The 26,899-nt window shown below is 48.6% G+C and overlaps 1 protein-coding gene across 12 annotated transcripts in view; it reads right to left on the bottom strand.

Annotated features, from left to right (window-relative positions):
• Positions 1-1,612: 1,612 nt before the first annotated feature.
• The window catches only part of ZNF516 (zinc finger protein 516), a 114,568-nt gene continuing 89,281 nt past the window's right edge, over positions 1,613-26,899 (bottom strand). For 5 of the 12 annotated variants that reach the window (XM_032653846.1, XM_032653847.1, XM_032653845.1 and 2 more), the window contains exons 3-5: positions 21,330-22,742; positions 15,818-15,859; positions 5,804-15,470 (exon numbers count right to left, since the gene is read on the bottom strand). In XM_032653846.1, coding sequence (XP_032509737.1) covers positions 15,220-15,470; positions 15,818-15,859; positions 21,330-22,742 — 1,706 coding nt within the window. In that variant the 3' untranslated portion in view covers positions 5,804-15,219. The other 7 variants (XM_032653850.1, XM_032653853.1, XM_032653852.1 and 4 more) reach the window with 7 other exon arrangements.

The raw sequence follows: 26,899 nt of genomic DNA, 5'->3' as shown, positions 1-26,899 counted from the left end.
CATTATGTCTTCTTTAGTTGAAAAAAGAGAGAGGGAGAATGAAAGAAAGAGGAAGGAAAAAAGGAAGGAAAGAAGGGAGGGGGGGAAGGAAGGGAAAGAAAAAGAGGAAGGAAGGAAGGAAGGAAGGAAATATTCTCAGTGCAATCTTCATTTCACTGCATCTTTCCTCTTCCCATAAAGGAAACTGACCGGAGAGGGGTGTGTGACCATCACAGGCTTCCAGATTCCTGCAGGACTTCCCCGACCTTGAAGCCTGCCAGAGCTGGTGCATCAGTTGGCAGAAAGGAAGTCAGACATTCCAAGAACTCGTCACAGAGGCAAAGACCAGCGCATTTCACATTTTGTTTCAATAAACTTGCTGATCTCTTGCCTTTTAAAAAGGTAAGACTGAGAACATGAGTAGCACAGATCAGGAATGCACCGCTGTTGTTTTCAAACAGCAAGACAGCGAGGGGGAAGGAGAGGTGCCATCACAAGTGGAGTGATTTGTTTTGTGTGTGCAGCTCGGCCAGATTGCCTCCAGCAGGGCAAAGGGTAGATTACAGCCACGGCGAGCGTTCAGGCGCCGTCTGCCACCTAAATGCCACCGCCAAGGACGACATCGCATGGGCGTGTGGCAGGACATCTACACCGCTCTCTGGTGACCAGTGGACGGAGAGAGAGAAAGGACAGCCACTTTCCTGAAGGAAGGGCACGGGCACGGTAGGACACCCCAGAACCGGGGGAAGTGTCTATCTTGGCTTTGACTCCACGAACATCCCACGCCTGTGTTCCCCGGAGGGAATTCCCCACACCTGGTGACACACACACAGAGATCTGGGCCTATTCTGGTTGTGTCGCACACCAAGAGTGCTACCAGGCTGGCGCTGCCCCTTCCTCATTTAGAATCAGCACCCTTCTGCTCAGAACCCGCCGCCCGGGAAGAGAGAGGGTCTAGATAAACTGAGTCATAAACCTCCCCCGTGCCAGGTAGGTCCTGCAGTTTACAAAACTCACAAGGCCCTCCACAAACTCCTCAAATCGGCGTTTTCATCCAAGAATGGAGGGGCCTGGATGCTCTGTTTTCTGCACCGACACAATGTGAAAGCTACATTCAGGTCCTCACCCCGTCCCTTCCTTTTCCTGCCAATTGGGACACAGATCTTTTAACTTCAAAACACGTGTTATCTTTTTACATTAAAATTCTGTCAGTGCATCTGAGGCCCCCAAGTCCTGTTTCTGCCATCGAAGCAGTAAATCTACTGCAGGTCTTAGAACAGTGTGTGTATTTGGCGTCAGGAAATGAGAGGTGCCCGGGGAAAATGAGAAATGCAGAGTCACCTTTAAAAAAGAAAAAAAGTGTGCGTGTCCTGGAGTCCACAAAAGACTTGAAAACAATACTGCGGTCATCTTGGCATCTGTTTAGATGAACTATCTTGTAAATCATCCAGAAGCTCTTCTGCTTCTGTACATACAGCGCACTAACACTTGGGTGTGTGTTCTGCTTCTGTACATACAGCGCACTAACGCTTGGGTGTGTGTTCAGCCAACAGAAATTTTCAAACCACAGATCCAGACGGGCTGTCAGAGGATTTAAGCCACCTCCTGAAATAGGGGAAAAAGGTCTTACAGATCTCAAGAACTCCAAGATGTTTTTATTGATTTCAGTTTCCAATAGAATGAATATGTTTTCTCTAAATATTTTTTATCACACAACTGAAACATTGAATTATTTTTTCAGAAATAGAGTTAAATACAACAATCTAGTTACAAATTCTAATATAAAGAGTACAAAATATAATGTTATAACTTGTATTTTAAAAAAGAAATACAAACTCTATGGTCTTTTGCATTTTACTGCCTCAAAGCATAATCAGCAAAGTTGAAGAATGAACATTTTCCCCTCAGTCGCTCCACACAGACACACTACGGGGCACCTAAACCATCACTTGAAGTCCTGGCCTGTGATTTTTTTATCCTCTTTCTTTTTGCTCAGTGTATAAAATGTCCTGCGATTAGAACACACCCGAGTTAAAAGCAGTGAAACAGCATACACTGCTTCAGACACGGAGACATTCTGAAAGTGGAAAAGTAAAGTTGTACAAACGCATTCGTTTTTTTTGTGCGTCGATCACACCCCCCAGGGGGTGATTTGCCTGTTTTCAAGACGGCACGTCGGTAAAGAGAATCTGGCCGTGAAAACCCAGGAGGTGCGTTGCGTTCCAGGCACAGACTGAGAACTGCCATTCACCTTCTGTGACCCTGTGGGCTACACTCTATCTCCCGCTGGAAAGAAGGTGCAGCTACCTGAGCCGGGTGCCTGGGCAACAGCAGGGAGGTGTCACCTGCGACCTGCTGGGCCCAAGGCCACATCCCAGAGGCCTGCCAAATGATGACCTTGCGTGTGCACGTGCCTCCGTGTACTGTTTGCCTGACACTGTACAACCTGTGACTCAGCGGCCAGATCTGAAGATGGTTCTCGACATCCTGGGCAAAACCAATGCTCCGTAAGCTTGCCAAAGTGGCATACGTCATCCCCGGGGCCATTTCCTGGAGCACCTTCTTTTCAAGAAACTAGTGTCTTTCTTGGTTTACAAAATAAATAAGTAAATATTGGGAAGCATCTCTTAAAGCACTGAATACTTTTCAAACCCAAAAAGGCAAAAATCCACTTGGCTTGAAAATCTGTACCGTGCCATAACCGAGGTGAAACGCATCCATCTGAGATGGCCCCAAGGCCTTCCAGGAACCAGGGGAGAAAAGTGACACAACGGCTGGCGAACGCCCGGAGAAGATGCTTTTGAACAGCTGAGTTTTCAGAGAATTAAAAGTTCATTCTTCAAGTTAAGGACTGTGAGTGAATAACCTGAAAGAGTCTCTAAGCTCATTATCTGTGTTACAACGAGGAACAGGGCGAGCAGGGGAGGGGTAGGAGTGAGACCACCAGCAGCAGTGTGCAGGCGGGGGCGGGGAGACACACGGAGAAGCTGCAGTGTAGACAACCAAACCCTTTATTGTCTAAGTTACATTGACGCCAACACTGTCACATCCTGTTAAGAAACAAGGAAACAGCAGACTGGTAGAGGTAGTAGAAAGTCTGTAACAGTCGGAGGGTGACTTACAAGAGAGACCATGCGGAAATTATCCGTCGAAAAAAAGTGAATCAAAACACATTGGCTAAATAAATAAGAAAAACACAAATCGTATTAAATACTATGGTCAAACTGACATAAACACATGAACAAACCAATACAATATTGATGCTCAGTGGAAGAAAGGAAGCACAGTCGGGCCCCCAGACGGCTTGCCTTGGAGGGTGGTGTTCTTGGACGCCACCCCCCGCCCCGGACCCCCGTCTGCTGAATTCAGGGAAAACCTTATTTCTGTGCTCCGGGTGGAAACAAGTATTCCAACTGGCTCGGGCCGCGTGTCCGGCCAACGGGACCCCGGGACGCGCCCCTCTCCACCACGCTCCCCGCAAAGGGGTCTCCCGGGACAACACCTGCGGCTCTGAAGGCCGCCTCTGAAACGCTAAGAACGTACACGATCGTGTCACTCTGGGTACAGAATTCCTCTGAATAACTAAAACACAGAGAAACAGACCGAATCACGAGCCCCTGTGCGTTCCTGAACCGTCACCCTTCACTGTCAGCCAGGAAAATAAAAGCTAGAAAATGCAGAAACCATCACTGCGGGGAGACCATGGAAGTGATCGAACGTAAGTCAACAGAAAGGCATGTTGATTTCCAGGGTGAACAGAGGAATGTAGCTCTGAAACTTTGCTCAAAATAACTTTAGAGGACAGTCACTGGATCGTATCTGCAAGGACATTCCTAATGACACCAACACGACAGATCGTTCTGGTACACAGCCGGTGTAAGAATATCAGGAAAAAATAAGTAAAAAAGTTATATATATATATACACACACATACATGCAGCTATATGCGTGTGTATATACATGTATATATATATTTATAGATATAAGCTAGCCAGTTACATTGCATTGTTTGCAAATGTTGCAAAGTAACCTGAACGGTCAAGTAATTTAAATTCAGTAACAAGTAGAATCCATAACCAAACATTAACTAAGAACAACAATGATAATATAATAAAATTCAACAAATCATTAGAACAGGAAAACCACACTTTAGGGTGTGTGTGTGTGTGTGTGTGTGTGTGTGTGTTTAAACAAGTCTTTGTATCAGAAGCCCATTTTCTACAAAAACTGCACTAATCCATGACTGTATTAGGTAAACTGTCGCTCTCACCAGTATTAAAGATTAGGATAATTTCTGTACATGTAAAATTATTGCTTTTTTGAAAAATATATTTAGCATATGCTCGTTTTAATCCATTTCCTGCCTTTACAAAATTTCACAATTAAAAAAAACCTAGTAAAGCTTTTGCAAAACATTTCACAGAACGTTTTCGTTCAAGGCAGCAGTAACTTTTGATAATGCATAAAATCATTATGTGCAAAAATCTCAGAAACGTTACCATCACACATGGTGTCACGGGAATGGGACAAGAAAACATATCTGCGGAGTACAACTTTAACTGCGCACACTGCAAGGTTTAAGACCCTTGGTGACGGCCTTTAACTCCCCACCGCTAAAACTGGCATCTGCGCGACTGAGGAAGAGGTATATTAAGCTGTCCGACCCACGGGCCGGGGGGCCTCCACGCTCTGGGAATGAAGGGACTCGTCCCATGGAGGCCCCCGCCCCCCGCCCAAGAAGAAAAGACACCTACTTGCTGGGACAGATGGACAGGAAGGCAGGGAGGGAGGGGGGCGCAGGAGGCCCCAGAACACCAGGACCCCGGCGACCTGGGCCCCCCCTGGGCTCAGGGGATCCTCCCGCTAGGACTAAAAGGGTCCAAATCGAGGGGGGGTTCAGTGGCTAGATCATTTGTTAAGACAGGCAGTCTTCCGTTGTAAGCAGTTTGCAGAATGTAGCCCTGTTACCAAAAGGTCCTGAGAATAAACAAAGAACCCTGCTTTGCTTAGTGCTCAACCAGCTCTCTTTTCCCAAGCACAGCAAAAGCCTTCCCACGGATGTGTTTCCTCTGCCGGATTCACTGAGCACAGATGGGAGAGAGGGACACACCTGGGAAACGCAGAGGGCCCTCAAGGGGATGCGATGGGACCACTGAGGAAGGAGGACCTTGTCACCCGCCCGCCCCCCGTCGAACCTGTTTCCACAGCACCTCAAGGCCCATCCTTCCTCTTTTATTCACTATTTTAAATACCCACTAAGACAAGGAGAGGCCAGAGCGTCAAAACTCCGTCAACCTGGACCCCTCCGCCGTCTGTTCTGACGTCACCTCCAACAGGCCTCGGAGCAGCGGCGGCGGCTTCTGTTTCAGTGCTTGGCTGCTTCACTCTGTCCGACACACACGAGCATCTTTCTTCCAGTGTCTCAAACCTGTCTTGAACAATATCGATGCTTTGCGCTCCTACCGTGGCTCCCACCTCCACCGTTTATTATAAGAAAATACGGACTATGGTCGGTGAGCACGTATATGCATATAGAATATCTACATGTAATTCTAAGTCGAGCATCTTTGTTGATGTTTAACGTGTAACAAGGAGAAGCCCTCCCTTCAGCTTCCGCTCCGCCCAGCGGCTGCAGGATCTGAGGTGTCCGGTTGGGAGTTCTTCCACGGGGCGGTCAGGGTCACGGTCGGGACATCCACAAGGGAACTGCGGACGCTGTCCCGGGGCACCGGGGATGGTGAAAGCGTGTCTCTAGGTTCCCTTTCTGAGAGGCACTGTTTGGACAGTATCTGCATTAGAATGGTCTCTCCCCTGGGGAAAAAAGAGACAAGAGAAAAGCTCATTTCTGCCTTTGGTTTCCAAGTGCATTTTTCCTATTAATTTTCTTAGCAACGCCCAAAGCACAAACAGCAACCTTCACAGAGCCACTGAGTCAGGTCAGCAGAGACCCCTGGCTTCAGCTTTAACTCACTGCATACGAGCAGGATATGTTTGCACTGTGCCTTCCTGCCTTCCAAGGCAGCTTGAGAAAATCACCCCCAATGATCTACAGAGGTTCATTAGCCGTCTCTGTTCCGCATGCAAGAACAGCAAATCATAGTGCCTGAACCAGCTCCGGAGGAAAGGTTACAAAGATGGCCAGATGGGGCCGGAGGACTCAAAACAACAATGCACCGTGAGTAATACAAAGCGGGGTTCACAGGTGAACGACAGCGCCAGAACAGGGTTGAATTTGGGGGCCATACGAACCAGAAGTACAGCACTCCCATAGGTCTGTCAGCACCTGAGGGAGCTTCCACCCATTTCCGTAAATAATTACCACGTTGGAAAAATAGAAAGGTAACCCTTTCTAAAGTCAAGGGAACTGCAGGACGAAAATGAGAATGAAGGGAAGCCGAAGCTTTCAGAGAAGGCTCTCGCACGACGTGTGAAGCATCGCTGTTTGAACAATGGAGTTTACAATCTGAGGACACGACAGGGCAAGATGAATCTTACTTAACTGCATTAACCTTCAGCTGAAGTCTCCATGAAGTAAAACCAACAGCTTGAAATTAACATGTACACATAAAATGCCGCGCTCGTGTGAAATTCCAACTGGTTTCCAGCTATGCCTGCAGGAACCCTAGAAATAAGTGTGTGTTGGGGGGGGTCTGGTTGACATAATGAATTAAGTGCCTCTCTTTACTTAATAGTTTCAGAAAACTCCTACGTAAAACTAGCTCTGCATTCACGACACCTACCAGTCGACATCTAGCGGAAGTCAGAAAGATACTCAGCAAAATTTTATGGGGGGCTGGGGGGAGTGGGCACAGTGGTACGGACAGTAGTTTATTTGAAATGTAGGAAACGGTAACGGAATGAGAGAGGTGATAAAACTTCCTTAAGTAGATGGTGAATTTCCTGCAGTAAACCGAGAAGGATGTTTTGCATTTTTGCACAGCGACATGGGGAGATCCATCATCGACAGGGCTCATTTGGAACTGGTTCCAGATACATTCGAGGACGGAAAATGGCCTTTGTGTTTACGGACAGAAAAACAGGAGTTATTGTTAGCTGTTAGGTGGCTGGCCTTGAACGTTTTGAGGAAGTATGTAGCAAACAGACTTGCTGGGGAGTCCATAAATGGGCAAGGAATGTGTATGAACACGTGTGTTGTGTGTGTCTAGATTCTGTATACACAATCCAGGCACCTCCTTGGATTTCCCTTCCTTTGGACCAGAATACACAGACTTGTATTGGAAGAAGGAAAAAGGATGGTTAGAGAAGAAGCATGAAGATGGCCCTCTGTCCGTAAAGGACTGAAGTTTTACACTGCAGGCTCAGAAAGTTTTAAAGCTATGTATTTTAGAGGGACTGCAAAATCTGGCTAACCCGAATAACCAGGTTGTTTAATTCAGTCCACAAATCTAGAGGCACAGATGCCAAGTTTCTCTTTATAAATGAGGGGATGTGTTCAAACAGCATCTCACTTTTTTTTTTTTTTTTTTCAGCATCTCACTTTTAAGAGAGCTGCTTTCACTTCCGATTCGTTGGGACCAACACCTTATTCCTCAATACAGCAGTCCTATATAGGGTTTTTAAGAAATGACTGAAATTCATCTGAGAAATGAGGCCCAGGGGAAAATGCAACCATGGAAGAAAGGAGTCACAGAAATACTTAAATTAAGTGGAGGCATGATATCTGAGCGCAAACAAGTTGCTTTTATTCTCCCACAAAGAAAGAGTCATCAGAAAATGAGAAGCACGCTTTCAGAAAATTTGGCTTTTCTTTATTGCAGCTGTGTGAATTGTGGACTCTTCAGTAAAACTGAACAATATTTATTCAGAAATAAATATTATCTTTCTTTAAGGCGTTTCAGTGTTCCAGGGATGAACAGTGACTTATGGAACTTGATGAGGCCTACTTTTTCTTCCCTTTTGTCTTATAAGGTAAAGGAATGCGTATGTGCTCATGTGTGAGAGTAAGTGACCTACACACACAAAAGCCAATATCCTCTGGGACACAGGTGAGTCTCTCGGCCTCCGTGGACCAAGGCCTGCATTAGACATGCGTGGTGATGCTAAACGCTTAACGATGTGCAGGGAACATCTTACTGACAAGGACCTTTCCCAACAAGCCAACAGTTAGCTGGGACTCGCGTTATTACAGGTCATTTTGGATAAATCACTAGTTACTATTCACGACTTTTCACCTTATGCTACACTGAGTGGGAAAATGGATACTGTGTTTCAAGACATTTGGTTTACATGAGTAAGAAAACGACTGAGACAAACCAGCTGAATTTTGAAATGCGATCTGTGATACTGAGAATCTAAAAGTGACACTGAAAACAGATCATACATAGATTCAAATATACCAGCCTATGGGATTTCTCCATCGTTTGCATTCTAATCTCCACAGCTAAAAATGAGACAAATTAGGTTGCCATTTTTCTCCTCAGTTCCCTTTATTTTGATTAATGGAATTATTTCTCCAGCTTAACCATTTAAAAATAACATTTAGAATAATAAGTAAACTATTAATCATAGTCTATAAATTTTGGCAAGGAATTCAAACAAGTCGTAACACCAGATTTCATATTTCAGCAAAAGACGGTCTGGTCTTTTAAGTCCCAAAACCAGGGGAATGGAGGGAGAGAGGGTTAATTTTTCTTGGTTTTAGAAAGACCGTTATTTAATTTCTAACATTTAACGAACAATACAATTGGAAAAATAAATTTCTCCACAACATTAAAGAAACCCCCCCTACTCTTTTCTCTAACATCCATAGCGCAGTGATACCAATATTTTAAAAAGCATATTATTTTCAAAAAATGTTCTTTCTAATGAATTTTGATGACTACTAGAAATTAAATGTTCAGTTGTGTTAAATCTATGGCAAAGCATCTTGAAAATGATGATATACGTGAATTCCTCCTCTTACGCAGAGTTTTGCTTGGAATATCAGCTTCTCTTACGATCAGAATTATCTTCCTAATACAACAAGCTCCAGCGGCGGGTGCCTTTATTCCCCAGGGCTGGAAGATTCATCCCCACAGCTAGGGAAGCACCACTAATGAAGAGGGCTCCTGGCTGCCAGGGCTCAAACCCTTTTACAACAAATGCAAAGAAACGGGATGCCTACAGAATAGATACTGTGCCCAGGAACAAACTATCCGATACCCTACTATTACCCAATCCAGACCTTTAACTTCCAGGGAGTCGGTAATCCTTTCCACCCCACCCAACAGGGGAATGTGCTGATAAAGAAACCGCTCTGGGATCTCCGAGTTCAAGTGCAAGCCTGTAACACAGAAGGGGCTTAGCCAGTGTGCGTGCAGAAAAGAGACCACGACCAAAAACACATCAAAACGAAACTCTCTGATGGAGGGGTGTGGCAGAGAGATGGGTTGGGAGGTTGGGATTAGCAGATGCAAACTAGTATATATAGGACGGATAAACAACAAGGTCCTAACGTACAGCACAGGGAACTATAGTCAATATCCTGTAATAAACCATAATAGAAAAGAAGAAATAAATAAACTGCATGTATGACCTTGTAAACACAAAAAAGGAAACTTTTATTCCTCCTCAAGTAACTAAATTAACTGAATTTAATCCACTCCAACGTATGTATATTATCATTAGGATTACCTCACATAGGAAATTCAGATATTAATACAGCAAAGTAAGGGCAGCTGCCGTATGGCTGTGGGTACAGACATAGCGTCTGCCCGCCAGCGTGATGTCGTCTGAACACAAGGCAGCAAACTAGGGAATTACATTTATGTTGCCAACACTTTTCTCAAGCTAAGAGCTCTCCCATCGTCCCTTTAAGGCACGACTAGCAGCTAGGCTGTAAAACAAAACAAGATAAAACCAGGGTGTTTACAAGCACACGACCAGGTTCTGACAAAGCAGGGAGATGCTGAGAAGAGGGAGTGGCCGTGACGACCGAGCACAACGGTCCACGACGGGCACGTCCACACAGGCAACAACACGTGCATCTACATGTTTACACGCATGTGCACCGTACACAGACACGGCGCCCGTGTCTCCCCAGCTGCTCAGGACACCTGTTCACTCTTGGAATAACCGACAACAGCTCACGTGCTGGACGTCTGGTCTCTGCCAGGCTCAGTCCACCGCCCTCGTTAATCTTCTCAGCAAGTACAGAAGTATGTGCTGCTGTTGTCATCATTTTACGAATGAGGAAACTCAGGTGAAGTTCACCTGCCTGGTCTGAGGTCTAGGTTAGAGTCTCCTACTCAATAACCCAACATCTTAACAATTCAGGCTACTGAGTCCCTCGGAGTAGAATTGGCTGATCTTCAACGTTGAGAGCTATTAAATATTTATATGTTCTCCACCAGGATCAAACCCACTTCAAACCCACATATTCGCCCGCCAAGAGGCATCACAAACTTGACTTGAAGGTCAGCTGGAACTGGTTTTGTCCGGCTCCTCCTGCCACGTTCCAGGCTCCAGGAACGGCTCCTCCCGAGAGCTGGAGCCTGAAGCCAGCACCCGGGTCCACTCCATCCCCTTCCCCTCCCTCCCATCCTGCATCCAACCCCCAAGTTCTTCCTGCCACCAAACATCCCCACACCCATCTGCTCTCCGCAGCCTCACCCCAGCTCGGGCCGCCTCTGGGTCTCGCTGGGATGACCCCAAGCACCTCCAGAGCGGGGCTCAGCTCACTGTCCGGAACCTCCGCAATCCATCCCCGACCCAGACCAACCCGACTCTCCTACAGACACAACACTGGTGACGTCATCCCTGGCTCAGGGTCCCCACTGCCCTCGGGATGGAATTCCCGCATCTCAGCGCTGGTACCCAACGGCGATGTGTCTCCCCAGGCTCATGTCCTGAGCGCCTGGCCACCCGCCCAGCTCTCCCCGCATACGATTCCTCCAACGAGACATCTCTTCCACCTCCGGGGTTGGGGTCGGGGGGGGGGGTATCAGCGGGGGCATCTGCCGGCTACCCGCACCCTGGCAGTCTTCTCGATGTCCCAAGCCTGGTTCCAGGGCCCTCATCCTATCACAGCGCTGCACCTCTCTGCCCTGTTTTCTTACCTAAACCACCCACTGGACCTCAGGAACCATGAAAGCAGGAAAAGTATTTACTTTGTCTCCCAACATCCTCGTTATCTCCACCAATATGACAGAGCCTGGCACACAGGAGGTACACAATAAATACTGTTAATGAGTGAATAAATGATTATTGTAAAACTGAATTCCCAAATACGGTTTCCGTTAGATAATTTAACATCTATTATGTATATCTATAAAAGTCCATCAACTGTTAGTGTTACATCAAGTAATTTATGCGGGAATACAGTGTTGTGTGATTTTCAAAACTCCCCTGACCCACAGCTTCTAAAGCCCACAGGAAAAGAATGATTTAAATATTAATTAGCTAATGTTTGTAAAGCACACTAAACATGAAAAAGAACATGGCTGATAAGTATAACGAGTCCCGTTCTAGACATAAATAACCACAGAATTGTCCTATGAATCTAGATCGTATTCTAAATCTAAGACAGCAGGTGTGATTTTTGTAAACAAGGAGAACTCCAGAATAAGAGAGAACAGTGAGATATAAGCCGATAACTACTACTGATATGTTTTGCACTTATCCTGGCAGACACATCTCTATGAGAATTCTTAAATTCCAAAGTACGTTAAAGAAAACAGAATTTCCTTCAAGAACCAAAATGTTCGGTGATTGAGCACCAAAAGCTCCTTTTAATGTGACAGAGGACAAAAAGTACTTCCAGAGGCCGTATCTCGAATATGCGAGCACGAGAGGTGTATAAATCCAGCTGAGTTTTGGTGTCACGGGCCTGACAACCACGGTCAGGAGACTGAAAAGCAGGACAGCTGACCCACGGAGGCCTTGCAACAGGAGTAAATAGTTCCTAAGACCACAGTATTGAGTCACTGTACACGTGAAACTAAGAGGTGGGCTGGTAATAAGTACAAAACTGCAGAACTTGGGTTTACAGAGACAAAGACGAAAATATAGATACATCTCTTCTCTTTCATCACCAAGAATGGGTAACAACTGTGAGGAATTCCCAGCATAACTATAAGTAACAAAGAACTAATTTAAAATACAGTCTTAGTGATTTGCTTTGCTGATCTATTTCTCCCTTTACCAGAAGCCTTTGAAAGAGGCTTAGGTAGAATCCATGTGCACCAGATAAACTGATGTGTGTTCCTGAAGGATCTCACTATGTTATTCAGAGACCTGCCAGGTGCTTCCCGGCCCCGTCAAACACTCCTCTGGAAAAGCCGAATCTTAGGTGGATTGAATGGGCCGCTGTGTCTGCAGGAATGCTCTGGACTGACTTCACTTGTACTGTCAGTATGTAATTCTCCAATTATGGCACGACCTTGCCGCTACTACAACCCACAGACACATCACAGGGTGCGCCTTGTCGAAAGAGGGTTTTACTTCTGTTTAAAAGGAGAGTTGCCTAATTCGAGCTGAGGTCACATGTGTCCAGAAATCTTTTAATTCTGCGTTCAGTGAGATGTTATTTTTTTCATCAATTGTCACAGCATCGTGAAATAACAGCTGTCATTCTAAAACTATGGGTTTTATTAAGAGAGAAGTCACTTACCAAAAAACTATAACAAAGGGAAAGGCATTCTGTCCGTGGCATATGAAGAAAAGGCTTTTAACAAAAAAACAGGGATTCTGAAAATTCGATAAAAAACAAAACCAGAGCCTCTGATCAGGTTCCGTCCATCCTAAGGGCAGCTCAACCATGAACTAGCAGCAGGCTCTGGGCAGTGTTTTTATCGCTCACTATTCTCTTCTAGAGAAACGGACTGGAATTTCTGGAGGTTCTTCTGACATTTATGTCACCGTCATCATTGTCAACGACCGTGAATCCCACACGTGTCCAGGCAGGGTGTGCTAACTGGATCTGACCGCCTGGACGGGATCCTGGCTGTTTATTCTGGCAGCAAGGAAACTTTCCCCTCTTCATTTACAAGGGGGAGAGGTTGCAGTTACCGAACCTTCTACGGCAAGCTATCAGAAAGCAAGAAGGTTGTGGAGAAAATACTTGTGGGAGAACGAGGATGGGTGTGGCATCCTGTCAGGGGCAAAGAGGAAGAAAAGCTCTGAGACCACAAGCTCTTAGCCCAGGATGACGGGACGGACCACTTAGGATGGCGTGTACCCCCTTACTTCAGAGCCACAGACCGCATCCCACAGTCCCTCGTGCCCAGGAGCTGGCCGCCTTTTATAGATTGAACGCACTAAGGCCACACATCTACGGTGACCCGCGTTCACCCGCGTTCTATGTACATGCATACGGGTATCTTACGCATTATGGCCGAGCCGGCGGTGTGCGTCAGACAGAGAATCAAATCAGGACAAGGATGAGGCCCTGAGACACCAAACTCAGCGGAACGCTTCTTATGGAGTGATTCAAAAACACGGTTCTGAAATAATGCCATGTGCAGCGACATGGATGGACCTAGAGACTGTCATACAGAGTGAAGTCAGACAGAGAAAGATAAATATTAATTGTATAATATCGCTTGTATGTGGAATCTAGAAAAATGGTAGAGATGAACTAATTTGCAAAGTGGTAATAGAGTCACAGATGTAGAGAACTGACTTATGGACACCAAGGGGAGGGAGGGGGGAGGGACAAACTGTGTGATTGGGACTGACATATGCACACTGCTAGATATAAAATAGACAACTAATGAGAACCTACTGCACGGCACAGGGAACTCCACTCAAATCTCTGTAATGGCCTACATGGGAAAAGAATCTAAACAAAGAGTGGATATATGTATATCTGATACACTCTGCTGTACACGTGAAACACAACATTGTAAATCAACTCTACTCCAATAAAATTTTTTTAAAATACGGTTCTGAAGGGCTTCCCGCAGCGGTTGAGAGTCCGCCTGCCGATGCAGGGGACACGGGTTCGTGCCCCGGTCCAGGAGGATCCCACATGCCGCGGAGCGGCTGGGCCCGTGAGCCATGGCCGCTGAGCCTGCGCGTCCGGAGCCTGTGCTCCGCAACGGGAGAGGCCACGGCAGTGAGAGGCCCGCGTACCACAAAAAAAATAAAATAAAATAAAATACGGTTCTGAAGACAAGAGACAAAGCCTAACTTGTTCTCAAGCTAACCTCCAAGCAAAACATCTTGAGTGGAAAAGTATGACTTTCTGGTGTTTCCTGTCACCAGCGGTCTCTACCAATTCCGTCACCCACAACAAGACCCAACGCAGCTGCATCGACCCCGACCGTGTCGTTCACGGCCTGAGCCACCTTAAGTGACTATCAGGCACCCACAGACTGTCCCGCAGGACTGGGCTCTCATTCACAGCAACGAAAAGCTACTTACACATCTGGTAAAACACCACGTGGTACCCTTGTGACGACCATCGTGACACCCCTTTTCCCAGCTACGCGACATGAAAACCCACACACCCGTGAGTCGGGAGACCTACTTGTTTGGGGGCATCTGCGGAGGTGGCGTGGGCTTCAGCACCTCGGAGGCCGTTAGACTCAAACAGCACTGTGAGAGCAAGTATGTGCGTTAGCAGGGGGACACTAGCTTCCCGACGCCCCGCGACACGTGTCCCTTACAGGTTAAGCACTTGCGCAAAAAAAAAAAACAACGAAAAAAAGTCCCAGCGCCCAGCCTGTGGCCGGAAAATACCAGTTTACCATAACACTTACTGTAAGAAATTGAAAACACTGCCTGGGGCCGGTGCCCTTTTTAATTCAGGCTTCGTCGCCAAAGAGACCCATCAGTGACAGCATGAATTAGCCGCGCGCGAGCAGAGGGCCCCTCCTTCTGCGTCACTTACCGTTTGGCCCCTGTCACTTTGCATCAGACCCGACCCGCGTACGGATGCATCCTTCACGCCTGGGATAAAGCACCCCCGGCCCCGCCTCGCCCTGGCTGTGTGGTGTTCCCACTGCACACACATTGCTTCCCCCTGATTCCATCTCAGGCAAGCTCTTGACAAACAGGCCGAGGAATTCTGCCACTCGGCACCCACCGGTCCACAGAGGCCAGCTGGTGCCGAGGAGGAAAGCAGGCAGCCGGGTGTCATGCCGATGGGGGACTTGGGTTTCAGTGCGCCCCGGTGGCAGCATATCTCATTACCCCGTGCACTTCTGAGAAGTCCACTCTACTTAAAGTGGAGCATTTGCAAGACAGGCTTATCTCAGATTAAACCACAGGGCACTTGGCTGCAAAGGAAAAATCATTTCAGGTGCAGGTGCTGGATGGGACAGCCAGGAGTGTAATCCCAGGAGAGAAGGCCTGACCCCTCACCTCACCCGGGCGAAATCTAAACCTGTCACCGACTGTGGAAAACAGAGACTGCCTCCCCCCAGGGCCCCCCGGGCAGGTACCTGTGTGAGCCCGCGTGTGGGCCCGGAGATGGCTAGACTGGTGGAAGCACTTCCCACACTCCCCGCAGACCAAGTCTCCCTGGTGGGCCGGCGTCCGGAGTGTCCCTGGGCAGCAGTGCAGGGGCGGGGGAGGGAGGAAGGGGGCGAGAGGAAAACATCGTCAGCCCCTCTGCTGTGTCCTGATGGCAGGCACCTCCAGGCCCCCGGACAGCCCGCGCACGCAGGACCGCGAGGGAGCACAGATTAGAGAGGATTAAATTCCACTCCCATGACGCGCCCTCAGGTGTGTGGGACCCAGGCAGCTGGTGGCCCGCATCCGGCCGATGGAGTGATGTGGCCAGACCAAGTGAGGGACCAGGAAAGCAGGGCTGGGTCCTGCCCCCAAGGCGATGCCGGGCCACACGCCCGGGAGCTGCGCCATCCCCACCTACCCACCCCTGCCGGCCCCTTACCTGTGTGTCCTGCGCATCCCGGGCAGAGCACAGACGGGACACCTAGGAAGGAGGCCAGTCTTAGAGTGCCGACCTCCTGTTCCCTCCTGACCCTAAAAGATGTCCGGCTTTTGCTAGAAAAGGGACGCAGAAGACTCATACTTGTCTGTCTGCCTTTTCTGGATGAGGGCATCTCTCTGAAGAAAAGCCTAATTTTTCATGTAACAGTAGCTCTGAAATGACTTCCCTTAGCCTAACCTTCCCCATCAGGCTCAATGGTAGCTCAACTCAATGGGAAAACAAAAATACTAACTAGAAAAAGTTATGCCTATAACAACAAATTTCTTTAAATGACGCTCCCTGAGCTGAGTATTTACACACCTGAAGTCTGACATTTGAATGTAAAAGGTGAGTGAAAGGACGACCAAGGGTCTTAGCCAAAACAGCTGAGACCAAATCATTCTCTTGTCCTAATTCAGAAGCCACAACACATAAAAATAATATAAAATTGTTTCTACATTACCGGTAATGTTTATGGAAATAACAGTCAAAGAAATGCATGAATTGTAGGGCAGATGGTGGATTTCTTGTTGGACAAGTCATGAATGTGAGTCTCCGAGAAAGAGAAGAATTTGCCCACAAAGTTCTCAGCCTCTTCACCACCTCCTTCAGGGATGCGAGGAGAATGATAAGACACATTTTAACCCACTCGTGCCCTGTCATTAGTAAAAGATCAGGGTGTCAGCTTCCCGGTAAAACACGGAAAGTGTCACCTGGCCACGCGACCCCAGGAGCCGCGGGCTCATGTGCTGAGACCACCCGCCTCCTCTTTCCTGGAGTTCTGACCAGGCCAAGTCGGGGAGAGGAAAAGCTGACGAAGGCACCCCTGGATGACTGACCGATGGGCCCAAGAGGGGGGGGCGGGGCTCCTGAGTGCGCCGGACACCCCAGTTCTTCTGACCACAGGCAGCGAGCATGAAGACGGCTTCTATCAACCGCTAACATACTCAGCCATTCAGGGCGGTCCCTCCCTCCTCTGATTCTGGTCCAGGAAAATCTCAACTTTATCCTCGCTTTTGCTGCTCCCTCCTTTTCACTGTGAGCACCCTCCAGCTGGGCTCCTAAGAAGACCGTCTCTGACAGCACCTGTGGTTGCCTGGATTTTCCCAAGAATAATGGGGCTGCATCTAAATGCTGGTCCTAAGGATGCCTCCAGGACACCCACCGATGATGACGACTCCCCCATGTGGCCTCTGCATCTAATGGTCACAACACGCAAAACTAAGCCATTATCATACTTTTTTTTCCTAAGTAATTCCCATCCAAACTAGCAGCAGAAAAAGCACACCCCTTGTACCCACTCCCCCATTCTGATTTCCTTGCATTAAGTATGCAGCAGCACACACACACACACACACACACACACACACACACACACACAGACACACACACACTGTCTTCCCATGCATTCTATCATATCATTTTCTCCCTACTTTTTCAAGAAAAGACCCTTGCCCTTTATGGTCAATAATATTATGCCCAAGCTACTTCAAAATTCTGAGCTAGTGAGAAAGGTTACAAACTTCATTTGAATTGAAGGCTACCTGGTGAGCAAACAGCTCTGCCACTCTGACCTCAAAAGTAAAGTTGTGTATAGAAAGTGGGCTCAAAAAGGAAAGGAAGAGTCTTCGGGGGCACCTGCAGACTCTCCTCCAAAGCCCTGCCAACATGCACTCAACTTCATTCTGCTGCCCCCGCCAGGGGAGGAAGGAAACTGAAGGATCCCGCAAAGATTCTACCGAGATTCACACAAAGGAAGTACAAATCTTCTGTCGTAATCCTATTAATACGTCTTGGGCATACAAGATTTTTTTGAAGTCTCAACAAGAAAAACCTTATATGTTATCCTATCCAGAATTATCCTGTTCTTTTATTTTCGATTTTTTAAATTCTAAAATCCAAATCATCCTCTACTACAGGCTGGACACAAATTCTGGAAACACAGATAATTTACTATTTTTTGACTGTTCTATCAACAAACCACTCACGTTACACTCATACCTGTTTCCAGACTTGGGATCTACACAGCAGAATGATCACAGGAAATGTAGCTTTTTTTTTTATCCTTAAAGGATTAGGCTTCGAGCCCCTAAGGGAAGTGACAATGATCGTTTCCATGTAACATCATTTTCTCTTTTGGCAGAGTTTCCAGACTATTCACTTCTACACAAACATCATTTGGTCAAAACACAGGGGGGGGAAAGCTCTCTGAGGATTCTCTCTCTTAACCTCATAAAACCTTGATGTCTCAGAGGCATCGCCCGAGAGCACCATTCTCTGTCTCAAGACAGTACCTCCCTTGAGACTCACAGGATCACACCTCCAGCACCACAAGGATGTCATGTCCACTACAGGTGAGTGCCTCTTCTTTTACAAGATTCCCTTCTGCATGTTTCTGCCTTCCTACCGCGATACGTGTCACCCACGGCCCGCGTGGGGAGGCTGCGATCTTCACTCGCAGATGACACCCCTCGGGGAAACACAGCAAGACTGCATCAGAGGACGGCGTGAGCCCCCAAACTGCTGACAGACTCGTGGAATGGAGACGAATTAGCTCAGATTCTAGACTCTCAATTCCTGATGCCAAAGTTAACCACATATGTACTCAAGAAAAAAATGGGTGCTCAGCAAGGAGCAGAAACCCAAATCTTGAGAGTTTAGTTACTGCAAATTCAGTAACATGTCGGAAATGTAATTTTTGGGAGCGGGCTGCCCATGGTTCCCAGGCTGCAACAGTAGACGTAAAGTCTCTGTAACAGGAAACATCACTTCTCTGTTCACCTCTCAAATAGACCTCGCCACACCTGCTGGGTTTCCCTGCAGCTACGACACTTTCAAAGCATCATAAACAAACACTCAAAGGAGAAAGGAACCAGCGAAGGTCCCCCGTAGGCCAAGCAGGGACTGATACCCGTCTGCCGCTGGACCAGGAAAGGGATGCAGGAGAGGCAAAGGACAGGGTTTGAAGACGCAAAGGGCCGGGGATGAGAAGAGCTCTGGGCTTGCTCTGAAGTACCCCCAAGTCCAGACCAGGAGCCAAACCGAGTCCATGAGGGAGAGAAGGGGCCACCGGGGGGTGGGGGAGCAAGTCCCTCCTGGTGGGGCATTCAAGGTAAACTGAGGCAGGCCAACCAGGATTTATACAGCTGACCTCAGTCCTTCCCTAAACCCAAGAGCTTTGGTTCTCAAAACAAACCTATGAACTCACACACCAAGGCCAAAAAATTTTAAGCACTTCCCCTAAGAAACCCAAACCAGGGTGAGGGAAAACACCATAAATCTGCACACTTACACCTGACATGAGAAGAGTAAATCATCCAAGAACAGTACACACGCTTTGAGGACGATTTAGCATTTTTCACATTTAAAAGATAAATATCTAACCTCTGTTTAAGGGGAGGGGGGAGCCTTAGAACCATTTATTTAAAAAATCTTAAGGAAAAGGAAAACATTTCAGGTTACCTGTACTTCAAAGTCTGTCATCTGAAATTCTCTAAACCTTAACTTAAAACTCACTTCTACTTTTTTGGGAAAAAAAGCAACAACAAGGCAGGTCCACACGCAGCACAAAGAGCCTTTAGCAAGTGGGCATGTGGGCCGCTTACTAGGTGCGAACTGGCAGGTTTAGAGCTGTGATCGGGCAGGCTGTGGGTTGTAACAAATGACGTTCAAGTCTGGTTTACTAAGTGGAACTCATCCAGACACTGGTGCAGACTCCACTCACTCTGCAGCCGGGTAGAGACTCCAGGAAGCAACTGGACGGAGGGGAGAAGGTGACCAGGAGCACGGCGCCCACGAAACTCACCATCATCTATATCTAAGTCCTCTCTGTTTTAGGGTCCTCGAAAACCTGTATCTAGAGAACCGAGGTTGGCGTGAGATCCCGAAAGGCCAACCAATATACGTTTATTCCATCTCAGAGCAAATAATCTGCACGACTGGGAAACACTGCTGAGAACATGGAAAGCTCACTAAACTTAACAACGTCCAAAAAGGTGGAAACGCTAAGCTACGTGGTAGCAGCCTTTCCCCACCTACCAAGGACCGTGCGCCCAGAGCACCTGAAGCACAGGGGAGGGGATGAGAGTCTTAACCAGGACACGCCCTGTGCACCGCATCTTAATGAAAGCCTCCACCACCTCCAGGCATCCAGGCCTCCGCTTCATTCTAGAAATTCTCGAGAAGCTCTGTCTCTGAGCCACAGCCCCAGAACCACCTGGGGTAAGGACCCCACTGGCAAAATCTCTAAGCCTGTGGAACGCCTGAGTTTTCTGCTAGTCGAAAAACACCTTCGCTTTTCTCTAAGGGTCAACATGGACCAAAGGCCTCCTCGCCACACCAACGTGGCACCAGCGATGGACCTGGGCAGGTTCCAAGTCATAGGAGGAAACCGGGAACGGAGAGACGCACATCCGTCTGCCGGGAACCACGGCCACCAGGCATCCCACACAGCAGATCGGGTGCCTCTGTGTACGTGACTCCCCCGATCTGAACTTTGTCCCCAAAGATGCTTCTGAGCTCCTGGAATTTGAGGGACTGGATCTCACAATTCATCTGAAATGGTACCCCACTTTAATAAATTACAGGTGCTTGGTGTACAGTTGTATGCAAAGAAGGGTTAGGACCACCCAGGTAAGGTAACTGAGAGCCGGAGCCCCATAGGGGTTTTTGTCTATTTATTTTTTAATGGAAATACTTAGACTTCCCAGGGTTCTGGATGTTAACTGAGAGCTACCTTCAATTTATCATCAAGAACGAGGGCATCATATCCCACGCAGGCATTCAACGGAGCCTGTGGAAATTCGCTGACACTTCCTAATTATTATTCCTATTAGGTATTAATACCGAGGTGCTGGGAGGAAAGGAAGATAATGATCTGAGGTATAATTTTTTCCAGAATTTTAAACATGAGTCAACTCCCCAAAGCTGGTAAGGGACATTCACATTCTGCAAGGGCTCTGCTAGCAAATGCTGTGGTACTGATGTGCGCTTTTAAAATTATATACGTGTAAAGATAAAACTTAAGTAACCACTTCAAATGCACATCTTGTCTTTATAGAGGCATGAGACAATGAACATCCACTGATCTTTGTTTAAAATAACCAAATGGAGGGACTTCCCTGGCGGTCCAGTGGTTAGGACTCAGCCCTTTCACTGCAGGGGGCCTGGGTTTGACCCCTGGTCGGGGAACTAAGATCCCGCAAGCTGCGGGTGCGGCCACAAAAATACTAAGAATAAAAATAAGATAAAATGACCAAGTGGGGAAGTGCCACGGAGGCAGCCTGCTAGGCGTGGAGGGGGCGTGACTGGGTGTGCCGGGGACGTCAGCAGGAGGCCGGGCACAGCAGCCAGGGTGCACGGCGTTGGGGCTCAGACACAGCCAGTGGGCAGCACTGCGCCCCTCTAAGGAGGGGCGCCCCCGTGAGGTCCCAGAGCCCCCAGGGCGGGCGGGGAGAGGGCCCGCAGCCCTTACCTCTGTGCTCGAGCGCAGGGCCGTTGCCGCCCCAGCTCTGGTAGAGAGAAGCAAAGTCCTTTGGAATGTACGTCTTAAAGATATTGAGGATGTCCAGGCGTTTCTCGGGGCCCTCGGACGCAGGCTCCTGCTTGATGTTGTGTAAGACGGGCTGGGCCTGCGAGGCCGCAGTCCCTCTGGAGCCGACCTTGGCGGGGGGCTCTCGGGGAGCTGGAGGGGGGCCCCCGTCACCTTTCCCGTGCGCTTGACCCTGAGGCTGAGGGCTGAATTTGGCTTTGGGCGGGTCCAGGGCACTGTGCTTATTTGGGGGACCGAGGCCGGCCCCCGCCGGGGAGAGGCCATACTTGTCCCCCTGCCTGCTGCTGGCCGGGGGCTGGGGAGCCGCCCGGGCGATGACGGTGGGCGTCGGTGTGGCACTTCTGCTGAAGCCCCCGCTGCCCGCCGCGGGCCCGGGTCTCGGGCCGGCCTCCTGCTTGGGCTTGGACGGGGGCGGCGGAGCCCCGGGCTGCTCGGGGCCGGGGCCAGGGCCGGGCTTGGTCTGCCGATGCCCGTCGGGGCCGGCCGCCCAGAGCGCGCAGGGCCCCCCGGGGTGGCTCTCCTTGCTCCTGGGCAAGCCGGCGGCTTTCGTGGGCACCCCCAGGGGCGAGGGGCTCCCTTTGCGGCCCGGCGCCCCGCCCGGCACCTGAGTGCGGGTGAACCGGGAGATGGGCAGAGGCTGGCACTCTTTGCCCCCGAGGGCAGGCGGGGGGCCCGTGCGTCCGCTCCGGGTGAGGAAAACCAAGCTGTTTCTGATGCTTTTGTAACCGTTGGGCTGAATCCACTGGGGGGCCATGGAGTGGCAGCTGACCCTGTGCCAGATGCGCTTGTGCATCCACAGCACCTCGGGGTAGTAGGTCTTATGGCTGCAGTAAGGACACGGGTGGACGGCCAGAGCTGCCTGCAGGGAGGAGGCCCACTCCTTGTGGCTGGGGTCGTCCCGCGTCGACCGCTCGCTCAGGTCCAGCGGGACCAGGTCTGGGGCCGGCGCCCGTTTCCCTCCCCCGGAATGCTCTTTATTGTGCAAATCGGACAGCTTCTCTTTCGGGTGGGTGGCTTGGCTCTCAGAGGGGAGCTGCACATCTGCAGTCTGAGCGGGATGCGAAGGGAAGTCCGCAGCATCCCTGGAGCCGGGGCCTTCTTGCTTGGGGTGAAATGCTGGCATCTTTAAGTCCACAGAAAACCTAGGCTGCTCTGCTCTCTTGGAAGTGTCTCTGCTACTGCTTTCAAGTACAGACACATAAGCTGTGGTCCCCGCGCTGGGCTCCCTGGCGGCTCTTCCCGATGGGTTATTTCCAAGTGTGTGACTTTGGTCTCCGTTGGAGAGCACAGCGGAGGCTACTTCTTCAGGAAAGCAGCAGCGGTGTGGCTTTGTCCCTGGAGGATCGAAATGGAAAACGTGACGTTACCATTTCTCTTCAGAACAGAAGACAGAGAAGCACAACCAAACCGCCACGTGCACATGTGGAGGGAAGCGTGTGGGTCTCAGGACCGGTGCGATCCAGGACCTGGATCAACAAGCTCTGTTAAGAGCGGATCAACCTTGAGGGCAAAATGGCGCTATTTGGGGTGGGGCTTCTTTTCCAATTAGATGACTCAGTAGACTACAGGGGAAAATAACATAGCTGCCTATCTAGTGACATATAACTACACTGTTGCTAGTCAACAGAGGGGGACTAGTTCTATCAAAAACCAGAAAAAAGACTTAATTCTTTATAACAGCATAAGGCTTTCCGTGGCTTTCAAAGAACCCCTCAGCCCATGGTCACAGAGAGGCAGGGCTGGAAAACAGTGTGCTCTCCCCCCAGGGATCCTGCAGCTGCCTCAGAAACTATGGGCCGATCCAGGATGGGCCCCCGTGACTGTCTAGTAAAGTCCAACATTCCGCTCCAAAACCTGGACACCGACAGTTTCCTTTGGAGGCATGAGAGGGAAGGGGGTGAGTCACAGTCTTCATGCCCACGCCTCCCAGGGGTATGCCCGGGAGAAACGGTGCTCCCTGGGTGGGACGCCCACTGCCGCTCCTGCGGGGTCTGCCTGGAGCCTTCTACAGGGGAGCTGGCCGGGCACGGGTTCCCTGCCACGGGGTGGCCTCGCACCCTCCCGGGTGAGTGCCGGCGACATCACCCCAAGTGCAGCCAGGCTCCCTGAGCTTGGGCACCGAGGCTGCAAAGCTTCTCCCCGACCAGACTGCACTGCAAGTGGATTCGACACGATTTAACAAAAAACCCACTTGAAGTCTGCACTGACGACCTTGGGTTTATTTCAATTAGAAGGTGCACAAACGTTTCTGGATGTCTTAAACCTTTCCGAACTACAGAGCGTGGATTCTTCCCATCAGTACGAGCTCAGAGGTGTTTTTTCTCATTACAGGTATCATAGCGGGGATGGACTAAAATCTTAGGTTTTCTTTTATGAGAAAGCCCAATACTGTTGGTTTTTAAATAAGAATTTTTTAGAGATTTTAACATTCTCATGGAATGTAGGTATCTGTTTACACAGAATGTTAAAATTTTTCTATACTCAATGTTTTACTGTATTTCTAAACTTAGTATTTTGCTATACTCAATATTTTGTAATAACCTATAAGGGAAAAGAATCTGAAAATACACACACACACACACACACACACACACACACAACTGAATCACTGTGCTGTATACCTGAAACTAACACGATATTGTAAATCAACTATACTTCAATCAAAAACAAAAAATAAAATAAAACAACATTTTTCTAAGTATATTTTTGGAGTTAAGACAGTAATCACATCAAATTGGTAAAAAAAAAAAAAAAAAAAGAAAGAAAGAAAGAAAGAAAAGAAAGAAAAATAAGTGTATTCCAAAGGGATCTTCAGGAAAGCAGAAAAGTGTCCTTCACAGAAGGCATTTACCAGAGATCTAAAGGAACACAGTAACAAATATTCATTTTCAATTAGTAGGTACACAGCCACTTATAAGCAACTTTAAAGGATTACGTCCACATAAGAAATGTTACCAGAATGTAGTGATTGGCAGAATTGGTCAGGAAACAAGACAAAAGAGGAATACATTTTCTGATCCTATAGGCTCTGAAAAGCTAACGTTTAAATAAAGTTAGATATACCTGCCTGTCATGTGGGTACCTAGTGTTACTCAGAAAGCAAACCGGGCGGCCCTGGAAAGCTCTGATGATAAAAAGGGCATTTAACCTGGAATTAAATGCAGGGGATCGTCTTGGCCTTTGTCTAATTCAGGCTGAGGCTCAGTCTATCAAGTTCACTTTTACATTTTCAAAGAGAGTCAGGACGGCGGCTTGGGGGACCTAGTTTTTCCCGCATTAAAGGCATATGGGTTTATGAGAACACACACCAAAGCCTATCAGTTGAAACAACAGGGCCACCGTACCTGACACTACACAACTGCAGGTGTTCAGAGCACATCTGTCAGAGCCCCAGAGGTTATGCTTCCACAAAGGATTTCAAACATCACGAGAACCTCTAGTGCCTCTGACCGAGACACCGAGTGAAAAATTACAGCAGGCCCTCCATCACAGTGCCGGAACTGAGAGACACGGCTCCGAGGACCCCCGCACCTCACAGCGGGCCAGCACACCTGCGAGAGGGTTCTGCAACGCCTTCCCTAGCTTCTCACCTCCGTGCATGGGTCTTACATTGCCCCGAGTAGCAAAGGAAGCAGTTTGTAACCATGTTAATGCAAATCAAAACACACTTTTCAACTGACCTGCTGAGAAAGCAGATTAGATCAATTCTGTGAGCCTTGGTATTCTGGTTTATAAAACAGGTACCGTTTCAAAATTTTATCTCTGGTTTAGGGGGTAAAAAGCAATAGCACCGTAAAAGCCCATGATTCCCTCTTTTGAAAGGCTTACCACACTGGTCATTTAGGGGACAAAAGGACACATGGGTCTGGTGTCTCCTGATGGTCTTGGGCACAAGATGAAATGTGGCTGGACAGGGCGCACTGGGAGCTGACCCGACACCCCTGCCCAGAATCCACAGGGAGGAAGGTCTCCTAAGGATGCTACAGCATCGGTCCTCCCACAGCCCCACCATCATTTATCGGTGGCCTAGATGAAGAAATGGGACTGGACAAAGGTTATCAGACCCAGGACTGACACTCAGCTAGGAGGGAGAGCCACAACCTTCACCAAAAAAAAAAAAGACAGAGATTCAAAAGTTTTCAACAGGATGGAACAAAGGCTAAAAACTAACAAGAAGAAACAAAGTACAGCAAGTGAAAGGTCTGGCTTAAGGGCTGTGCTGTGAAAAAGAGTCCAGGCTCCTAGGGGACCACAAGCTCAGTGTGAGTCTCCATGGCCCAGGGTTTTATTGATATATCAAGGTAAAGCCACAGCCACAGCCAGGGAGGCAAGGGCACCAACAGTGCTCACCTAGCTGGAGGAGCCCAGTCTCAGCTCTGAGCCCCATACTAAGAAGAGCCAAAAACATGTCCAGGACAGGCTCACGGAGGGAGGTCTCTGGAAACCAAGTAATGTGGAGAATGACTGCAGGAACTTGGACTGTGCCACCTAAAACAGAGGGCTGCTGGCTGGACCACCACAAACTCTGACATTCAGTCCCTGTGTCCTGAAGGGAGGGAGGCCTCGGGCTAGTTCATCCACAGCAGCATTCTAGCTGCCCCCTGGAATCATCTGCAAAGGACGTGAACCGTCGCTGGAAGAAAGACCCAAGGCCAGTGCCTAGACCAAAAACCAGCCTTTTGGGAAGAAGCGTCTGCACATTTTTTGAAAAAACCTTTGGGTGATTCTAACTGTGGCCACGATCAAGGTGCGCTGGGGTCGACAGAGGACAAATCATTGGGAGTCACGGAGAATCGGATTTCAGGAGAGGCCGAGACAGACAGGGCTGCCATGGGGCTGGAGGTCAGCCCCCAGCAGGCGGGGAGGGGCCGGCCTTCCGGGGTCCACAGGCTGTCTCTCTCCCCCTTCAACTCCAGGGATGGGAGGATTATGCAGAAGGGACCAACGACCACCAGAAATGAACCGTTGGCTTCACAGGCACCTCAGCGGCCTCACTGCTTTTCTTTCAATTCAGTGGACTCAGACGTGGTGGATTCTGCACAGGTATGTCTGAGAGATGTAAAGGGGAAACACGCTTCTTTTTTTAGAAAACGCTCTGTCGTTGCTTCATGTATAACTTTAAAAGTAGCAAGTTAGCACTTCACGCTGGGGAGCGCGTGTTCAGCCATCACACATAAACTTGGGCTGGGCCAGCAGGGAACGGTTTCAAGTTTGGGGACTGAAGGCACTTTTACAAGAAGAGCCTCATTTCTAAATCCTCGGTTATCATATGTCACCTCTTCAGCTCATCTTGGTTTAGTCTGTCCACTTACTATATGACTGTGGCTCTTTGCCTCTCTTTTTATGTTTATTATAATTTCTTCGCTTCCCACCCTTGGTTAAAACTAAACAAAACAAAAAACACAGAAACTCTCAAAACAGAAACAAAAACAAAACAGAAACTAACGCAGCACAAAACCCTGCATGCCTTATGGTGGGCCTTCCCCTGGCAC

The sequence above is a fragment of the Phocoena sinus genome, chromosome 14 (genome assembly GCF_008692025.1).
Source record: "Phocoena sinus isolate mPhoSin1 chromosome 14, mPhoSin1.pri, whole genome shotgun sequence".
Taxonomy (NCBI): domain Eukaryota; kingdom Metazoa; phylum Chordata; class Mammalia; order Artiodactyla; family Phocoenidae; genus Phocoena; species Phocoena sinus.
Note: the sequence above shows the minus strand (reverse complement) of the source record. Positions and strands in the feature narration are given on the sequence as shown.